The 19,603-nt window shown below is 39.7% G+C and overlaps 1 protein-coding gene across 1 annotated transcript in view; it reads left to right on the forward strand.

The window, feature by feature from the left end:
- The window catches only part of LOC129772754 (proteoglycan Cow), a 421,514-nt gene that overhangs the window by 318,331 nt on the left and 83,580 nt on the right, over nucleotides 1-19,603 (forward strand). Inside the window, exon 3 of the mRNA XM_055776228.1 lies at nucleotides 1,377-1,479. Coding sequence (XP_055632203.1) covers nucleotides 1,377-1,479 — 103 coding nt within the window. The remainder of the gene's footprint in view (nucleotides 1-1,376; nucleotides 1,480-19,603) is intronic.

Here is a 19,603-nt window from a genome sequence, read left to right on the forward strand (position 1 = left end):
TCGAATGCGTCGGGCATACGTCGATTGGGTGAACGATCAACAGCAGCAAAATGCTGAATTTTCGCATCAAATTTTCTTCAGCGATGAGGCACATTTCGAGCTCGGTGGCTATGTAAACACCCTAAATTTCCGTATATGGGGCTCATAAAATCCACACGTGATTGTTTAGAGGCCATTGCATCCGCCAAAAGTCACTGTTTGGTGCGCATTATGGTCTGGTGGAGTCATCGGGCCGTATTTCTTTGAAAATGAGGACGGCGAGACGGTAACTGTGAATGGTGAGCGTTATGGTCGCATGTTAAGCGATTTTTTTTTGCCACAAATTGAGGATATGGATACGGATGAGATGTGGTTTCAGCAGGATGGCGCCACGTGCCACACAACACGACCGAACATGGCCATATTGCGCACGAAATTTTAGGGACGCATAATTTCGCGTTTTGGTGATGCCAATTGACCGTCCAGATCATGCGATTTGAACCCGCTAGACTTTTTTTTGTGGGGTTATGCGAAAGACCGTGTCTATACCAACTCTCCGCAAACTCTTGAACATTTGAAATACAACATTCGTGAAGTTATGACCGAGATACCGCCCCATATGTACCGAAAAGCCATCGAAAATTACCTGTTCCGGATCAAGATGTGCGAGGAAGCCCTAGGTGGACATTTGAATGATGTTGTATTTCACACATAATGGCATAAACCAAACTTTAATTTGAAATAAAAGTTTCATCGAAATTCGAATTCTAAGTGTGTTTTATTTCAATTTACTTTAGGAATTTAAAGTTGGAAAACCCTGTATATTCGTGAAAGGTTACTTGCATGACACATTATGTATCATACGATATTGATAGATATCCAAACACTGCCGCCCACTATTAGTTTCACAAGTTCGACATTAAACCAGTAGAAAAATATTTAACTTTTTTGTATAGAATTCAATTATTTCATGGGATGCTGATATTAGGGATGGTTTTCGATGATACATCATCATCAATAAGCGATTCCGACAATTACTCTTTGAAGTACTACAGAAAACCGCTCATGAGAAATATAACATAGATATTCCATTATGTAAAAGATAACATAGACCCGAACGTAAGAATCACATTCTGAAGTGTAAACCCATCGTTTGTCACATCGTGCGCATCATGTTCTACGGAAGGATAATGTTTGATGGTTAAATAGCGGTTATACCGCCACGTATGCAAGGAGCGAGAACAGAAGGGTGTGATAATATGCTCCCCAATGTATTATTCATAGACACAGAAAGCAATCACATCCCCGAGGGAAGCATGTTACCAAGAACGACATAATGTTTAAACAATTGAGTTTCACGGTATTTTTTTCCTGTTTTCTTTCGTTTTACTTTTCAGGTGATCTGTGCAAACCTCTCAACTGCAAGAAAAAAGAACTTTGTTTGCTAGAGGATGCCTATACAGCAGTTTGCGTGTCGAAAAAGGAACTGCATAAGAATAAGTAAGTATATTGACAGTATTACAGTTTGTTAGATTTTCCATTAGATCGAAATAAATATAAACGTATTTTTTCTGAAACGAGTAGCAAACGAGTTATGTGGGTAGACGTATCACTCAAGCTATGGCTTCTGGTTTTGTTATTATTCACGGTTGAATAAGGTTTGTCTCTCATTAACGGAGACTTGTTTAATTGGAAATTCCCACCATTTCGAGCCACTTTCAACTTTTCACTTTCTCGAATCGCTACAATTTCCAATTCAACGCTCATTTGGGTAAGACGTTCGAGTGTCCGCAACGGAGAGGGCGAAAAATATTTGCAATTGTGATTTCTATTCCAACCGGCCGGAATTTCTTTCGCATCGTTACCACCACAGTTCCTGATTTAACTACCCGGCATCCCAAAAATTTAACCTACGCAATAGACGAAAATCTTACCTTTTCCTTTGTAACGCCTTCGCGCCGAGTTCGACAACCGGAGATCAAACAAACAACTTAATTCTTTCGCACCGACATTCGCATTCTTTTCTCATTACCTAAACTCGGATTGATTTAATCATTTTAACGCACGCCTTATTGGGTTCAGGTGTGCCCAAACCGAAGCGGTGGAATTTTCCACAAATATACGCAAACGGGTACCGACGAGAGGCAGTTAGTTGGAAATATTCATTCAGATGCTGTGGAAAATTAATTTCGAGTGCTGTCCGCAGAGAATTGAAGTTTCGCTCACAATGTAATTGATCCTAATTTGATTATGAGCTGTACCAACTGTGCGGCTTTGTTTGGTAATTTCGTTTGATGAGATCAAGTCGGGTCAGACAGAAAGTATGCAAATTTTCGCCCAGACCTTTGCTTAAAAAAAATACGAACGAATCCAAACGAGAATTCCTAGCACTTCTCGGAAGGATTCAACCCGTAAAATTTTACACTGATCTTCAAAGATTTCAACACATTTGGTGGAATAGCTTTGGCAAGAATTATACACAGAAGGCGGTGGTTTTTAAACCGGAAATCGCATTTTAACCATGTTAGGACTGGCAACAGAATGATTGCAAGTGTTTGCACACTCGGGCCTATGGAAAACCTCGTTCGAGATCTGGGTTGAAATTGAGTACGTCCATAACAGCGTTTGGATTCCACAAAAGATGTTGCCGCAAACAAGATACTGATAATTTTGAAAACACTTCATTGGATTTTAATTGGGTTTCAATTTCTGAAAAGCTTGCGTTATCAGATGTCCACGAGGTTTTTCAAAGGGTTCAAAATCATTCTAGGCACTCTCGGAGGTCTCAAAGTTGTTGTTCGCGACTCCAGTTTTATCGACGTGGGCATCGAGAATAGTCCACAAATTTTCGATAGAGTTTAGACCCGAGATCAAGTGGAGTTCGATACAGCATGAACGAAATAAATACTTTTCTTTTCTATGTGTTAAGGATCGTAATCATGTTGAAACACAAACTGGTTTTCCACATCCATTTTTCAAACAATGAAACCTCAAGATTTTTACGGAGATTGTTGGTATAGAAATCGACAGTAATAATCACATCAATCTATTTACTGACCGGAGTGTGAAACTTCCCTAAAGCGTAACATTACCTTCCCCATGCTTCACGGTGCCTTGAACATGTCGTTCCTGAAGCTCCTCTTCCGGGTTGCATCATACACGCACACACCTTTTCTCGTTGAAATACTCAAGCTTGGACACATTGGTCCACAAAACCTTTATCCGACACTCTACCGGCTTATCAACATTCTCCTCCTGACTCCAGTCTCCAGGCTTGATGAGCTTTGGTGATAAAGGAAATATTCTGAGCAAGCTTGCTTTTCAAACCATGCTCTGCCAATTAACGAATACACAGTGGAATTGTTTTGAAAACGCCCGAGTTTCCATGATCTCAAAGTAAACAACTTGAAAACAATGCAAACGTGTTGCACAAGCACAAAAAAGGGAATGTTGTGTTTCCAAATGTCAAAACGTAATAAGTCGGGGGATCTCCTGATGAGTCTTCATTGGTTCGATTTAATTTCATGTCACACCAAACTATATCGGCACCTCTTCAACTGATGAAAACATGCCATAGTAAGAGGAACGGTGCTCGGAAATCGTCCTTTAAGGTTGAGAGAGCTAGCCCGTTGATAAAATATCCCTCACAGAACCGTTCGTTATATTTTGGTTGATGTTTTGGGCACAAGAAAAGTCGCAGCACGACTAGTGCCAAAAGAGATCAATTCTGAACTATGCCAAAAAAGAATGATCAACTATCTTTAATTTAATCGCAATCATGTGGCTGAAGACGTGCTTGAACGATCGAAGTCTGATCACCCGTTTATCCAACGCATAATTACTGGCGACGAGAGATGGGGTTGTGACTTTTTCCCATTTCTGAAACTCAAATTACTGCTCCGTGGGGCCCATTATGACAGCATTGAAGACATTGAAACGAATTCGCTGCGTGAACTGAAGGCAGTTTTTGAATACAGCTATGTGAAGTGTTTAGATAATTGGATTATGCGTTGGTAAAAGTGTGAAATAGATCCATTCAGTCTATTATGGCACCACCAGTACCTTCCGGCTTTAGTGGCTGCTTGCCAAATTTGACCTATTTTTCACAGGACCTTAGACGAATTTCATGCCAACTCAACTAGCCGTTCAGAATTCGGCTCCTTTAAACTTAAGTAACTGAGCCTGTAAAAATAAACGAATAAAAAAAAACTAGCCGTTGGCACCACCATCTCAGATAGCAGCAAAACGTTATGGGTGTAAGCAAATGGGTCTTTTAAGCAACATTGCATACATGAAATAATCAAAAAAGAATTAGACTACTTTTTAAAAAGAGCCAACAAATGTTTCTTGATATTTTACAAAAAAATATAACTCAAAAATTATAATACCTTCAAAATTCTAGTCAAAGGATGAAATGTAGAAAATTTTTATAAAAAAATACCATATTTTTTTTGAAAAACAATTTTGCTGATAAAATAATTATTTTGAAAATTAAAATTCATTTTTCTCAAAAGCGTATTTTTTTAAATTCTCAAAAAAAAATATTTGAAAAAAATACGACTAATTCTACTTTTGATTAAAGTCAAGATAGCGATATAGTGTATTCGACAAAGTTTTAGATCTGATTAAAATATGAACCCAAATATCGTCCCAAACGTCAACCTTCTATCTATTATAGTTTCTGGAATATAGGGCATTTTGGTATGGAAACTCCTGAAAAAAAAGGTTTAACTCGTAACATTTTTGTGTGTAAATTTTCGCGTTTGGCATGTTCATGATCTGTTTCTGAATAGAAAAAAGTTAGCAGAGCATGTAAATCGCGATAATTTATACATACAAATGTTACAAATTAAACATTAATAGTAATTTTTCAAAGAAAATCATGAAAAAGTTGTTGTTCGGAAAACTTTTTGCCTGTAAAAGTGCCCATCTTACGATGTATGGGTGAATTGTTGGGAATTGTATGGGCTATTCATATCTATATTATCAGATTTTTTAAAAAACATGTCTTTTCAAAAATTTGCTTCATAATTTTTAATGAAAACAATAATTCACTACATTTCATTCTCTAACCAACATTTTGTAGATCTTATAGTTCTCAAAGAAATATTCTTCGAAAAAAAGATGAAAAAAACTCAAAATTTAGAAAAAATTCTCACACAAAATCTATCAGACCTAAAAAAATTTCAGTCAAAGAATGAAATGCAGGAAATTATTTACAAGTAATTTGTTGAAACAAAAATTCCTTGAATTTCTAACAAGTCATCCATAAATCAGAAGATGAGCACTTTAACAGAAAACAAAATTTCGAAACAACAACTTTTTCATGTTTTTTTTCTTTGAAATTTATATTAATCGTGATTTACATACTCTGTTAACTATTTTCTATTCAGAAACATGTCAAAAACAAGTCAACCGAGAGAATTTACACACGAAAATATAACGAGTAAAACATTTGTTTTTTCGGGGGTCCCCATATAAAAATCTATATATATAAAAATGGATTTCTGTCTGTCTGTCTGTCTGATTCTTTTGGACTCGGAAACTACTGGGGTTTTTGGGGCCGGGGAAGGTTTTCGTGATAGTTTGAGACCCCTCCCCTCTCTCTAAGGGGGGGCTGCCATACAAATGAAACACAATTTTTTACACTATGTGAGTAAATCAAGCAAATGAAACCAAATTTTGCATGTGAAGGTTTTAGGGTGTAATAAATGTTTCTATGATGGTTGGACTCTCCACCCCCCTCTCTAAGGGTGGGCTGTCATACAAATGAAACACAAATTTCTGCATAACTCGAAAGCTAATCAAGCACAATTTGGGATGTGAGGGTTTTTGGGTATGAGAAATGTTTATATAATGGTATGACACCCCTCCCTCCTCTGGAATGGAGAGGGGGTTCCATGAAAATATTACACATATTTCAACCAAAAATATTCCAGCCAAGCATTGAAAAAGACAATTGAAAATTTTCGGAAAACTCTGAAGGAAAAAGGGAAAATTAAATTTGTTTGGGGAAATTGCTGTGAGTGCATTTGATGTTTGCGCTAGCGAAATTGATCTTTGTTCGAAACTGGAAATGGCTTTTAATGTGATGTAACGCACTCCTATATCCTCTTCTATCTATACCAAAAAAAAAGGATCGCCAGATATGTTGATAAGAGTAGAACTCGAGGAAGGAATTGTCCGATTTAGGGCTGTCTTTATTCTATCATATTTTTTGTATAAAACATTTATTCCATGTAACGGAGAATCATGTTATTTACAAGTGGTTGAAAAACCTTGAACGAGAATTGTGTCTACAAATAATCTGATATTATGAGTTTTATTAGGAATACTGGGAATTTTATAGTAAAAAGTAAATTCAACGGAGACGAATAGAATATTAATATTAATTAATGAACAGTTCTGCGATTCGACCCATGAACTTGCTCATAGTTAGAAAAAGTAAATGTTGAAGGTATTGATAACAAAAAACAAAATTTTGGCGGGACAAAGTTTGCCGGGTCAGCTAGTGCCCTATAAAAAGTTGACGTCTTCAACGAAAGTTCATATTTTATTAAGATCTAAAACTTTGTCGAATACATTATATTGCTATCTTAACTTTAAACAAAATTAGGATTAGTCGTAATTCCATGAAAAAGGAAAAAAAAGGGTAGTTAGAAAAAAAATTTCTCTGTTAAAGTGCACTTCTTCCGACGTATGGATGTCTTGTTGGAAATTGTAAGGGCTGTCATAATGGAAAGATATACGATCCAACAGCGAGTCAAGATTATTAAAATTTACTACCGAAATTCGGAGTCAATGGCCTCACCTTTAAGAGCGCTACGTCCAATTTATGGTCGACATATCGTCCTGCGAAATATCGTTTTGCGAAAAAATCTTGACCTACATCCTTACAAGATCAAATTGACGCAATAACTGAAGCGTTGTATGTTTGTGAATTGGGCTAAGCAACAACTTGAAAATGATCCGGATTTTCATCGAAAAATCATCCTCAGCAATGAGGCTCATTTCTGGCTGAATGGCTCCGTCAATAAGCAAAATATGCATTATTGGTCAGGCAGAAATCCACACGTACTCCATGAGTCACCATTGCATCCCGAAAAAAACACGGTTTGGTGCGGTTTATGGTCCGGCGGCGTCATTGGGCCGTACTTCTTCCGTATGTTCAAGACCGGCACGTTGCTGTGAATGGGACTCGCTACCGCTCAATGATAACCGTATATTTTTGACCCAAATTAGATGATATGAACTTGGACAATATGTGGTTTCAACAGAACGGCGCCACAAGTCACACAGCGATTCAAACAATCGATTTATTGAAAACCAAGTTGACGCAGTTAGACTATTTCCTGTGGGGCTACGTCAAGTCTATGTTCGCTCACGTTCGCTCACGGGCCAATTTGAAGAGAGGAAACATTGAACTGAACCTCCGCATAAATTCCAAAAGTCCACAGTCTCCGAGTGTAGGCTTAAAGTCACCCAAGCCAATTACATTTTCCTACATAATCCCTACATGAAAATAGTGATCAAACAGATTTTTGTATAAATGCAGAATCTATTTTTTCTAAAATCTATCGGCATTTAATAATTCTTATAGAAGGATTATCTGCTGATTAATCCAATTGATAACAGTTGGAAAATCATCAATTTCCCAAAACCATTCGCCTACTTCCACCGGTCGGACCCGAATTTAACTCAACACTAACGCCATGTTATCGGATTTCACGCCACCATTAATTTACGGGATTATTTTAGAAGCCTTCCCAAACTGGAAATCGCATTACAGCGAGCGTGGGTGGGTGGCAGCTTTTCACCTTCCACAACTTTGGATTTGATGGAAATGCTCAGCTCAGCTGAGCAAACTATTAGGTTAGGTCAGAGGATGGAGGGGACACGGCGACGGGTATCGAAACAAAACAGTTCTAGTGGTGCAGTGGTGCGGTTGCTGCTGAAAACAGGAGCAGCCAACGCTGCATGACAATGGCTCTCAAGGATAACATCATCTTAATTGTGCGCGTTTCATGGAACTCCCTTCCTTCGAGGGAGTGTATTTCGAATGCCAGGGAGGAAGAGAGAGGTCGACCGAGAGCCAAAGTGACACGACAAAGTGTCGTTCTTCGTACGTGAGTTTTGAACTTTGGTGGTGCGCTTCAATACGGCATGCTAAATATGAGTCGGAGCGTTCAGCAGCACTTTGACTCGAATAGTATTTAAAGTGTGTCGTCGAGTGTGAAATTTTGCTTGATGGGCTTGAGCTTTGTTGAAAGTTGAAGTTTCTCGGTACTTGCAACTCATGAGTCGATTTCGCAGAAGTTTGACGAAAAGATTGCGGTAAATTGGATGAGAGGTGAACTTCTTTTAATTACATTAATTGCATTTTTATGATATTTCAGGAACGATACAATACGCGTATTTTTGATTCCAATGAAATAAATCACTTTGTTTTTTTCACTCCAGTCATAGATTTTGAATATTAACGGGCAAAATTTATTTTTTTTTATCCAAAATATATATTTTATTAAGGCTCATATGGCGTCAGCCAAACGGGGCCAAGAGTTCAATATTTTGACAATGTTTGCTTAGACTATGTTAGTAATATGTAACCGATTACTCGCGGTTGACTCGAGGTTAGTATTACAAGTGTTCTCATAATTGGTATGTCGCAGTCTTCGATGCTCTGTACGTGTGCCCGACACGGGATACTTCCTATTGGGATGCAGCTGACCATTAATCAGCAACACCCCCCTAGTCTGTACCCCATATCTAGCGTGGTGCGTCTTTCTCGACTCGAGGAATCCAGGATAGAATGATCACTAGCCGGCGCAATCATCAGCTCGTGTAGAGTTGTCATAAGCGGTACAACCTTTGGCTCTTGTTGAATCATCAGTGGACTGCACAACCTTCGGCCCGTGTATCTGTAAAGAGTGTGTGTATGTATTGCCGCGACTAAGTAAAAGTTTATCGATCGGATAGGAGGGATATGAAACGGGGACACAACGAAGGAAACATCATTAAACGTTGACATCGGCGTTTCTGAGGAACAGGTATAGATGAAGCAGAAGATCAGGATCCCGGCTACCTAAGATATCCCGGACGGGGATATCCGATTGTCTGCCTTGTGCTCTCAGTGCTCTAGAGAGCTGAGAGCGAGCAGCATGGAACCGGATACACGACCAGACAATATGCTCGATGTCGTGGTAGCCATCGCCACAATCACAAAGATTGTTTGAGCCCAAAGCGATAGAGATGCGCGTTTAGGTTGTAGTGATTGGACATAAGCCGAGATATCACGCGAATGAAATCACGACCTACATTCAATCCCTTGAACCATGCACTCGTCGAGACCTTAGGGATAATCGTGTGTAACCAACGACCGAACTCATCACCACTCCACATGCGCTGCCAACTAACGAGCGTATACTGACGAGGAATGTGGAAAAATTCATTATAAACAATTTGCCTTTCAAAAAGTGTGCCTTCTAAAGCGCCCACCTTAGCTAGCGAGTCCGCTTTCTCATTCCCCGGAATCGAGCAATGAGAGGGAACCCATGCTAAGGTAATCTTGAATAATTTTTCGACCAAAACACTCAATAGTTGTCTTATTCTTGTTAGGAAATAAGATGAGCGTTTATCAACTTTTATTGAGCGGATTGCCTCTATTGAGCTGAGACTGTATGGAAAAATAAAATAGTGGTCGATGGGCAATGTTTCAATGATCCCTTATGCGTAATATATCGCACCCAGTTCAGCGACATACACGGAACAAGGATCTTTGAGTTTGAAAGAGGCACTGGAATTTTCATAGAAGATGCCGAAGCCAGTGGACCCGTTTATGAATGAACCGTCAGTAAAGAACATTTTATCAGATCCAACTTTCCCATATTCTGCCGAAAATATCGGCGGAATAGAATCGGAACGTAGGTGATCTGGGATTCCATGGATTTTTTGTCGCATGGACAGATAAAAAATGACAGAGGAATTGCAGAAGTATGGGAAGCAAACTTGGTTGGAGATGCCTGGTGAAGGGAGCACGTCGTGTGTAAGGTACTCATGGTATAAAGACATAAAACTTGACTGAGGAGTCAGTTGGAGTAGATTTTCGAAGTTATCAATTACCAATGGATTTATGATCTTGCAACGGATGAGAAATCTGTAGGATAATTCTGTGAACCGAAGAGTAAGCGGGGGTACTCCTGCCAAAACTTCGAGACTCATCGTATGTGTCGAATGCAAACACCCCATGGCTATACGCAAGCAACGATATTGTATTTTCTCCAGCTTGAGAATATGAACCTGGCAGCTGATCGGAAGCAAAAACTGCCATATTCTAACACTGATAATATCGTTGTTTTGTACAACTGAATGAGGTCTCCTGGATGGGCACCCCACCATGTTCCGGTAATTGTTTGGAGAAAATTGATTCTTTGCTGGCATTTCTGTTTCAAATACGCAATATGTCTCCCCCAGGTACACTTAGAATCAAAATATACACCCAGGTATTTGAAAAACATAGAGTGTTGGATCGTTTTGCCGGATAGGTGAAGCTGGAATTGGGCGGGTTCGTGCTTCCTAGAAAAAACGACCATTTCAGTTTTCTCCGTAGAGAATTCGATACCCAGCTTGAGGGCCCACGTGAACAGATTGTTCAGGGTATCTTGCAACGACTTTTGCAGAACGACGGGATTAGTACCCGTGATGGAAATAACTCCATCGTCTGCAAGTTGTCTCAGCGTGCAGTCTCTAGTTGGACAATCATCCATATCATTGACGTAAAAACTGTACAAGAGGGGGCTTAGGCAGGAGCCTTGTGGTAGGCCCATAAAACTGTAACGAGAAGATTTCGAGCTGCCATGAGGGAAAATCATGTGCTTTTCTGACAGTAAATTGTACAGGAAATTGTTAAGAATTGGTGAAAGTCCACGATTATGAAGCTTCTCTGAGAGAATTTCCATGGAAACTGAATCAAATGCCCCTTTGATATCGAGAAAAACGGAAGCCATTTGTTCTTTGCGAGCAAATGCGATTTGGATTTCAGAAGATAGCAGCGCGAGACAATCATTTGTCCCTCTACCTCGGCGGAAGCCAAACTGCGTATTTGACAGCAAATTGTTCGTTTCGACCCACTTGTCCAAACGAAGTAGAATCATTTTCTCTAACAATTTACGAATAACATTGCAATCGGCCTATACGAGTTGTGATCGCAAGCTGGCTTGTTGGGTTTCCGTATGGCTATCGCTCTCACTTGTCTCCAGTCATGCGGGACAATATTCAGCTCCAGAAACTTGTTGAACAAGTTCAGCAAACGCTGTTTTGCCAAGTCGGGAAGATTTTTCAACAAGTTGGATTTAATCTTGTCCGACCCCGGAGCTGAATTGTTACATGAGAGAAGGGCAATTGAGAATTCCACCATCGAAAAATTCTCATAATCGCTTTGAAGTGGAATGTCGCGTACGACGTTTTGTGCAGGAACGGTGTCGGGGCAAACCTTCCTTGCAAAGTTAGAAATCCAACGGTCAGAGTATTCCTCACTTTCGTTTGTATGGTTCCAGCCACGCATTTTCCTAGCCGTATTCCAAAGAGTGCTCATAGCTGTCTCCCTTGACAAACCATTGACGAACTTCCGCCAATATCCACGCTTTTTTGCTTTAATCAAACCTTTTAGTTTGGCTTCTAAAGCTTGGTACTTTAGAAACCATTCCACTAATCCAGTTTTCCTGAATTTTTTGGATGGTTTTCAAAGGTAGACCTTTGAACACTCCTTGTACCACCAAAGTGATGTAGGACGACGTCGGAAAGTGGTAGCCGGTACACGTTTCTTTTGAGCTTGAAGTGCGCTTTCGTAAATCAAACTCGATATAAAGTTATACTCTTCGAGTGGAGGAAGTTCATGCATTGAAACAATTACTTCAGATATTATTTCCGCAAATGTTCTCCAGTCAGTATTCTTCGTGAGGTCATACGAAATATTGACTGACTCACGAGAGCTTGATTCATTAGCGATCGATAAAATTATTGGTAGGTGATCACTACCGTGGGGATCTTGGATTACATTCCACATGCAATCCAGGGATAACGAAGAAGAGCATAGAGATATGTCTAGCATGCTTGCCCGTGCAGGAGGGTTGGCTATTCTGGTTGCTTCCCCAGTATTCAAAACTGTCAATTTGAAGTTGTCGCACAGATCATAAATCAAAGTGGCACGGTTGTCATCGTAGAGTGATCCCCATGCTGTTCCATGGGAGTTAAAATCACCTAAGATTACCCGCGGCACCGGCATTGCCTCGATAGTATCAAAGAACTGATGGCGGCCTACCGTAGTTCTGGGAGGGATATATATCGAAGCAATGCAGAGGTCTTTGCCATTGATTTGTGTCTGGCAAGCAACAACTTCAATGCCTGTCATCGATGAGAGAGTGACTCTATAGAATGAGTGACATTTTTTGATCCCCAATAGTACGCCACCAAACGAGTCATTTCGATCGAGGCGAATAATGTTGAAATCGTGGAAATTCAGCTCATCGGCTGAAGAAAGCCATGTTTCACAGAGAGAAAATACATCACAGTTAGAGCTGTGAACTAAAAATTTAAACTGATCTAGTTTAGGAATAATGCTTCTGCAATTCTACTGTATTACAGTGGTCAAATCCTTGACCTCTTGCACTGAATCAGGCATCGAGGGAAATGAACGCTGCCAAAAAACCACATTTTTCTTTCAAAAATGTTCTCACAATCGGAAGCAAATATAATACTATGCTTTTAAGAGGGTCATTTATATTTAAAGCATTTAAAATGTTGTCCACCCGGTCAGAAAGCGCAAGCAAGCCAGATTGTGGCTGTTGCCTCGACCGCGAAAAAGGAGCAGACGTCTTGGGTGCTGCTCCGGGAAGTGCTGAGGACCCCTGGTGCGTAGAAGAACCGCTTAAACCAGGAGATACTTGCTTCGGTCTATTCTCAGCACGTTCGATTCGAGTTTTCATTCCAACTTGGGAAGTTTCGGTATTCTTTCTGGGGAGTGATAGAAAAGAAGTAATTTTTTTTTTCCTGACGGCACCCTGCGATGTACCGGAACTTCCTGCATCGGGAGCGTCAGCAACAGTCTCGTCGTTCTGCAGAATGGAGTAGGGATTGTCCTGAGTCGTTGGAACGGAACTCTTAAGCATTTCTGCATAAGTCCGCTTGGAACGTTCCTTTAAGGAACGCTTGATTTTTTCCCCTCGTTGTTTGTACACCAGGCATTGAATAATATCATGAGGAGTCCCGCTGCAATGAAGACACTTGTGCTCTTTCGCGCAAGGATTCTCATCATGGCTGTCTCCACAATCTGCGCAACGTTTTTTGTTGCAACAATAGGCGGCCGTGTGACCGAGTTGCATACATTTGTTGCATTTCATTACCCGGGGTACAAACAACCGAACAGGTAAACGAAGTGCACCTATTGCAACGTAGTTAGGAAGGGCGGAACCCTCAAATATCACACGAAAAGAGTTTGTCCGATTGAGGACTCTTTTGTGACACAGATTTCAGTCGATCGCATGCAAGAATCTTCACACTTTTAAGTGAAGAGTTCTTGAAGCGACCGACACCATCGAGTATCTCTTTTCGAGTCAAACCCTTTTCGTTTATTACACCGTCTATTTCAACGTTGCAACAGGGTACGTATACGCGATACTCGATCGCAAAGAGATCACAGCGCGTTATTTCATTCGCTTGGGTTCTGCTGGAGACGACAACTCGTAATTTGTCTGGCCCCATCCGAGTAATCTCGGTAACTTCGGAAAATTTCTGTGTCAACTCTTTTGAGATGCGAATGACGTTAAGAGGTTTGGATTTTCGTCTAAAGTATACGATAAATGGGCCCTTGGCGCCATCAGGGTATTCTTTTTTTTTTTTTTTTTTTTTTTTTAAATCCTGCTTCTCGTCTTTTTCCTCATCTTCAGAGCTTTCTATCTCGTAAACAGAATTTCCCTCCTCATCTTCTGTTTCATCCTCCTGCTCTTCAGGAGGAGCTTCATTATCTGATATATTCTTTGGCGTGGATGGGGAATCCTCCCAGCCCTCTGCCATATTAATAAAAACGAAGAAGTAGACAACTGTTCGATATGAACAGAATATAATAATTTGGAAAATATAAATTAGTAAAAGAAATTATATTTCTATATTAGTTATTGTTGAAAATTTTATTTATTACAATTTTTGTTATTATGTGTAATTTGAAAATGAAAAAAGTTCCAATAATAGTTCAACAGTGATGTATCAAAATGGACACCCCTAATGCCAACGCTTGCCGATTTGGTAAACACAAAGTTTAAACAATGGTGTAAATTGTGCACAGAAGCTATACCGAATGATGGAAGAAGAAAGAGGAAAATAAACTTCTACTTGCCGCCGCTGTGTAGCGTGTGTGATGATGTGTCTTGCTGCCGGATTGTCTCGATAGCGCACCACTTTTTATGAGCTTTATTTCGCTCGCAGCGCACCAGATGAAAAAATACACACTAGAAACGGATGTAAAAAAACACCTGTATCGGATCAAATATAGGTTCGACCGATCTGCTTGCGAGTTGTCGAAGCAATCCTATTTATGTTCACAAAAATACATTATTGGCATCAAATGGAACTATTTACGGTAAAACCTGTTTTTGTGTTTTTAAATATAGTGTTTCACTGTATGATAAATATACCGCTCCATATGCGTCAAATATGAAAAATCCCAATTCACGCTATAAATAATAAAATCGTCTATTTCATAAATATCCACACAAATCCAGACTTTTCATTCACCCGCCTACAGAATCAACAGAAAAACATTTGGCAACCCTGCACCAAACAGTGAGAGTATTGTAACCGATTTGTCTTCTTCTGCAGGGAAATTAAGCACTGTTTTGAGATCTGGCATCAATGTTACCAAGGTCATCAAACTCCGGAGATATTGACACGGCCCTTTCATGATCATTGACATTAATTCCACAAAGTTGGAATGACTGGCAATAATGACGAAAATCCGGATATTCTGATATCGGTTCGTCATTACTGAAAAATGACACGTTCAACTTATTAATAAGGCTAGGCGCAAATTGAGACGCGTATGGCGCGACTATCTTAGCGCGATATAGCGCCTGTCTTTTTGGCTAATGCAAACAGATGGAACGGCGCAAATTGGTCAGATGACGCGAGATGGAGGAGCGCTCGTGAGACACGACTCGCTCGGCGCTGTGGCTGAGCCACAGTTTCTCGTGCTACTCATGCTGGTTGTGCTGGTTGTGTTGGTGAACAATCATATAGCGCCGTGAGTCTGACACTGTATGATTGTACCGGTCGGAAGGTTGTGTTAGTAAATAAATATATCGCACAACTCTGTGTGAATCAGACATTGTATGCGAGTGGCACGACATTTACACCAAACTGCGACTCAATATGCGCTCCACCACGCTACGTTTGTGGCACGTATGAGTCGTGTTGATAGTCTCGTGTTCGCTTACGAGCGCTATACGCTTCTCAATTTGCGCCTAGCCTAACGGTGTATAAAGTAAGGCGCGCTGAGCAGGGCTCTGCATAGTCGTAGTCAACTGATTTGTTTGATATGCTATACATTACAATCCGTCAATCTCTAAATGGTTTAAATTCATGTAAACTGGAAGAACTTCTTTTTTTTTCCATGCATTTGTACTGCCGATTTGTGTGCTAACCCTACCCGTATTTCGAATGATTATAACTCGAACATTTCTTAACAGATCGGAAAAATGTTTACATCAATTGATAGGAAATATTTCTACGCGTCTATCACAATTAATAAAATGTTATTTCCATGAGATGAACAATTGAATAACTGTAAAATGTCAAGCGTTATCTAAACGCCCTAACTGCCAAGTTTTGGTTGGCCCGATTTACGGTTTCCCCAACACAGACTTCAAAATCAATGTACCTGTGGGAATTCGCTTTGCAAATATACATGCAAGTCGAGGATATTTTTGTTCCCACCAAGCTGTGTTTCTCTAACACGGACATCAAAATTAATGTGCCCGGGGGAATCCGCTTTGCAAATATACATGCAAGTCCGGGGTATTTTTTGGTGTTGAGTACATTTGTTCTCGCTTTTCGTTGTGCAAACCGGAATATGATTCCATAAAACGTACTTTGAAACTGAGAAGCTTCGGAAAATCGTCATTTTAGATACTAGAGGTGAATGAACTTTCGCGGTTCGAGAACTACGTAAACATGAGATGTGTAATAATTTCAGAGGGAAATGTAAAATACAATGATCGTTTGACAATCCTTCCGTTCATATATTATTTAGTTCATATTGGTAGTCCTAGGCATCATATCACACGTAGAAGGGCGTTCATCAAATTTATTTGTAACGAAGAACATAATCTATTACAAAAAGACGGGTGGGTAATGTCGGGGACATAACCGGAGTGACGTAGGACTATACAAAGGGGACAGCTTTTGTTAAAGATATATTTTAAATATGTTGTTTTATTTTCTTCTCCTACGTGAATACCTACCTATCTACCTGAAAAATGGATTAGTTTACTGTTTACTCTTTATGAATATGTTGATGGTTCTGAAAAGAACCTTTGGTGTTGTGTTTTTGTTATCACTCGATATTCCCATCTTGTTCGGTTAAACCTTCCTGTTTTGCTATTGCGTTTGCCACTCGCCACAGCTTTCACAGTTGGAAAATTTCTTCCCATCCAGCTTGTGACATGTTGTTCAGTAAATTACATTTAATGCGACGTGCCGGAGAAACACTTTGCCACTCACTGAAACTAATTGTTGCCTTGATGAGCGCCGAACCGAAGCTGCTCTGTTCTTGATGCGGGTTTTCTGATTGTCGTGAGCAGCTTTGCAAGCCAACTCGAGCACTCCGACGGCCGAAACTCTATAATCGCTGTTAGGTATACTGGTGCTCCGGCACCAATCCGTTCGGCCTAGTTACCCTTATGGAGCAATCAGTGAATGCGACCAACAGGGAACTGGAGACCTGCACGGTTCGAGTGAGACTTTGCCTTTCCCTTAACTTGTCCTCCTTTGTTACGTCCACGATGCCGATGCCGTACAACCACACGGGTTTACGTGTGGTTGAAAGAAAATAAGATATTTTTTTGGGGTCCGCGTGTTTTATACTATAGCGGTACACACTCACAGGATAGAGACAAATCAGCAGACTCAGCCAGAGGGGCGAGTCCAACGAGACGAACGAATGAGCGTTAAAAGGGAGCGATGGCAAAAAAATACATTCATTACGATTTGTTCGCTCGTTGGATTCACATGCAGGCTTTTCAGGATCACAAAATTATCTTCAATCTAAAGAGTTTATTGTTTTGTTATCACTCGATATCCCCATCTTGTTCGGCTAAACCTTTCTGTTTAGCGATTGCATTTGCCACTCGCCACAGCTTTCACAGTTGGAAAATTTATTTCCATCCAGCTTTGTGACACGTTGTACTATAAATTACATTCAATGCGACGTGCCGAAGCACCACTCAGTGTCGCATTGGAGGCGATTTTAACCTGTAATTGAACATTTGCGATGACAGTGGTACAGTGTCGACTTTCAATGTGGGGTCATAATTTGGACCCCGAACTCTATGTTTACAAAAATGTCCAACTAAATATGTCGCATTACAGGTCCGTCCAATTAGCTAAATGTCGAGATAAGTGTAAATTAATGTAATTTCAATCTAGAAGCAATTTAAGAATTGGTGAAAATCAATAAGCTTAGAACAACTGCCAAATTCACATACTCATCATATCCTGGTAAACAAATTATGAAAAAATCAATTTGTGTTTTATTATTATTTTGGATATTGTTTTAGAAAGCATTGAACTGTATTTCCTAAACTCTTTTTTGGAAGTTTTAATGGCCCTGAAAAGCGCCTTGTTTTATGGAATGGTTCCAATTTAGAAAACTTAGTACTCGTGGTTTTGAAAAAAAAACCCATTTCGAACGCCCTCGATGCAGCCTTGTTCTGGATTTGCCACCAAAGCAGATTGTAAAAAGAACAAACTTTTTTCTTCTGCTACCTGATGCCGTTTTGCGATTGCGTTTGCCACTCGCCACTCGCTGCAACTGCCTATTGTCTTGATGTCCACCGAACCGAATGTGTTCTGTTCCGAATGCGGGTTTTCTTATCGTCACGAGCAGCTTTGCTAACTCGATCACTTCGGCGGCCGAAACTATATAACGCCGGCTAGGTGGACTGGTGCACTGGTACTAACGCGCTCGGCCTAGCTACCCTTGCGGGGAACTCCAGATCAACACGGTTCGAGCGGGATTTTGCCTTTCCCTTCACTTTTCCTCCTTTACCATGTCCAGACATGGCTGCTTGGGTTGGTTTGCTGATGTGTTGTGATGCAAACCGATGTGGTGTACGGTTTGGATGAGAATGATCGTTACGGCAGCGGAGCGGGGATTTTTAAGCCGACTGGCTGGCTCGAGAATTACGCATGTGTGAGACTGCGACCAATGTTTCGTTCATTTTTTTCTTTTTCCTTTCCAATCGTGCTTCATTCTATTTCGCTGCTGCCGCTGGTTGCCCGTTTTGGTCGGTACGATTTGAGGAGCACAAAATGGACCACTCAAAAATGGGCACATAGTGCATTTTGACAATGCTTGATATTTCACAATTATTCAATTATTTATCTCAAGAAAAATGAAATGTTATTCGTTATTCGTTATTCGTTAGATGCGTAGATATATTTCCTATCAATTGATGCAAAAACCTTTGCGATCTATTGAGAAATGCTCGAGTTATAAGCGTTTCAAATCTTGCATTTTTTCCTGTGGTGTTCAGTGCCTAGATTTCCATTTCACCCCCTATATCTTCCGGTTGGATGTAGTCCTACGTCAAAAAAATGGATGCATTCTAAAATAATATTCGAAGTGGTAAACAGGTGGATTGTATATAATTGCGTAGTTCTACGTCGAAAATATGTGGTCATGTCCTACATATAACCCCTTACAATTTTTACAATTCTCAAAACGTGCTATTCTAAACATTTTTTAACCATTTCTTAAGGACATTATAAGGCTTGAATTTTTGAAATTATAATAAAAAACCATCAGAAATAATTTTCGTTCAAAATTCTTTCACTGCTTGAAGAAAACTTTTCAAACTAACAATTAGGTTATTTATTTAATACGGAAAAGATAATTTTCATTAATAATTTTCGTTAAACTTCGTGGTTCTGGAAATTATTTTCATTTGTGTGAATAATGTTGGTTTAAGATATAAAAATTCTAGCATACCTATTTAGATTAGAGTTCATAAAATTATTGTAGGAAAATAATGGCAATTGAAATGATTGTGTACGGTTGAATAATAATGATGATGTGGATTGAAGTGAATCTCGAATGAATATCATTACTGGTAATGTCAATACGAATGAAAAAAATGTCACGTGATATAATGGAAACGAAATATGTTCGAAACAGTTTTTTCTTGTAATATACACTTTAAACACGTATTCCCCTGTGACATGCAAAATATATAGAAACAACATTCATTACATTATTTATCACATGAGCTATAATACGACATGTTATTACACAATGCAACATAACATATTGAGATTTTTGTTGCAAAGCTTTTCACATAGCAATTTCTCGTATATTTCC

This window comes from Toxorhynchites rutilus, chromosome 1, assembly GCF_029784135.1.
Source record: "Toxorhynchites rutilus septentrionalis strain SRP chromosome 1, ASM2978413v1, whole genome shotgun sequence".
Lineage (NCBI taxonomy): Eukaryota > Metazoa > Arthropoda > Insecta > Diptera > Culicidae > Toxorhynchites > Toxorhynchites rutilus.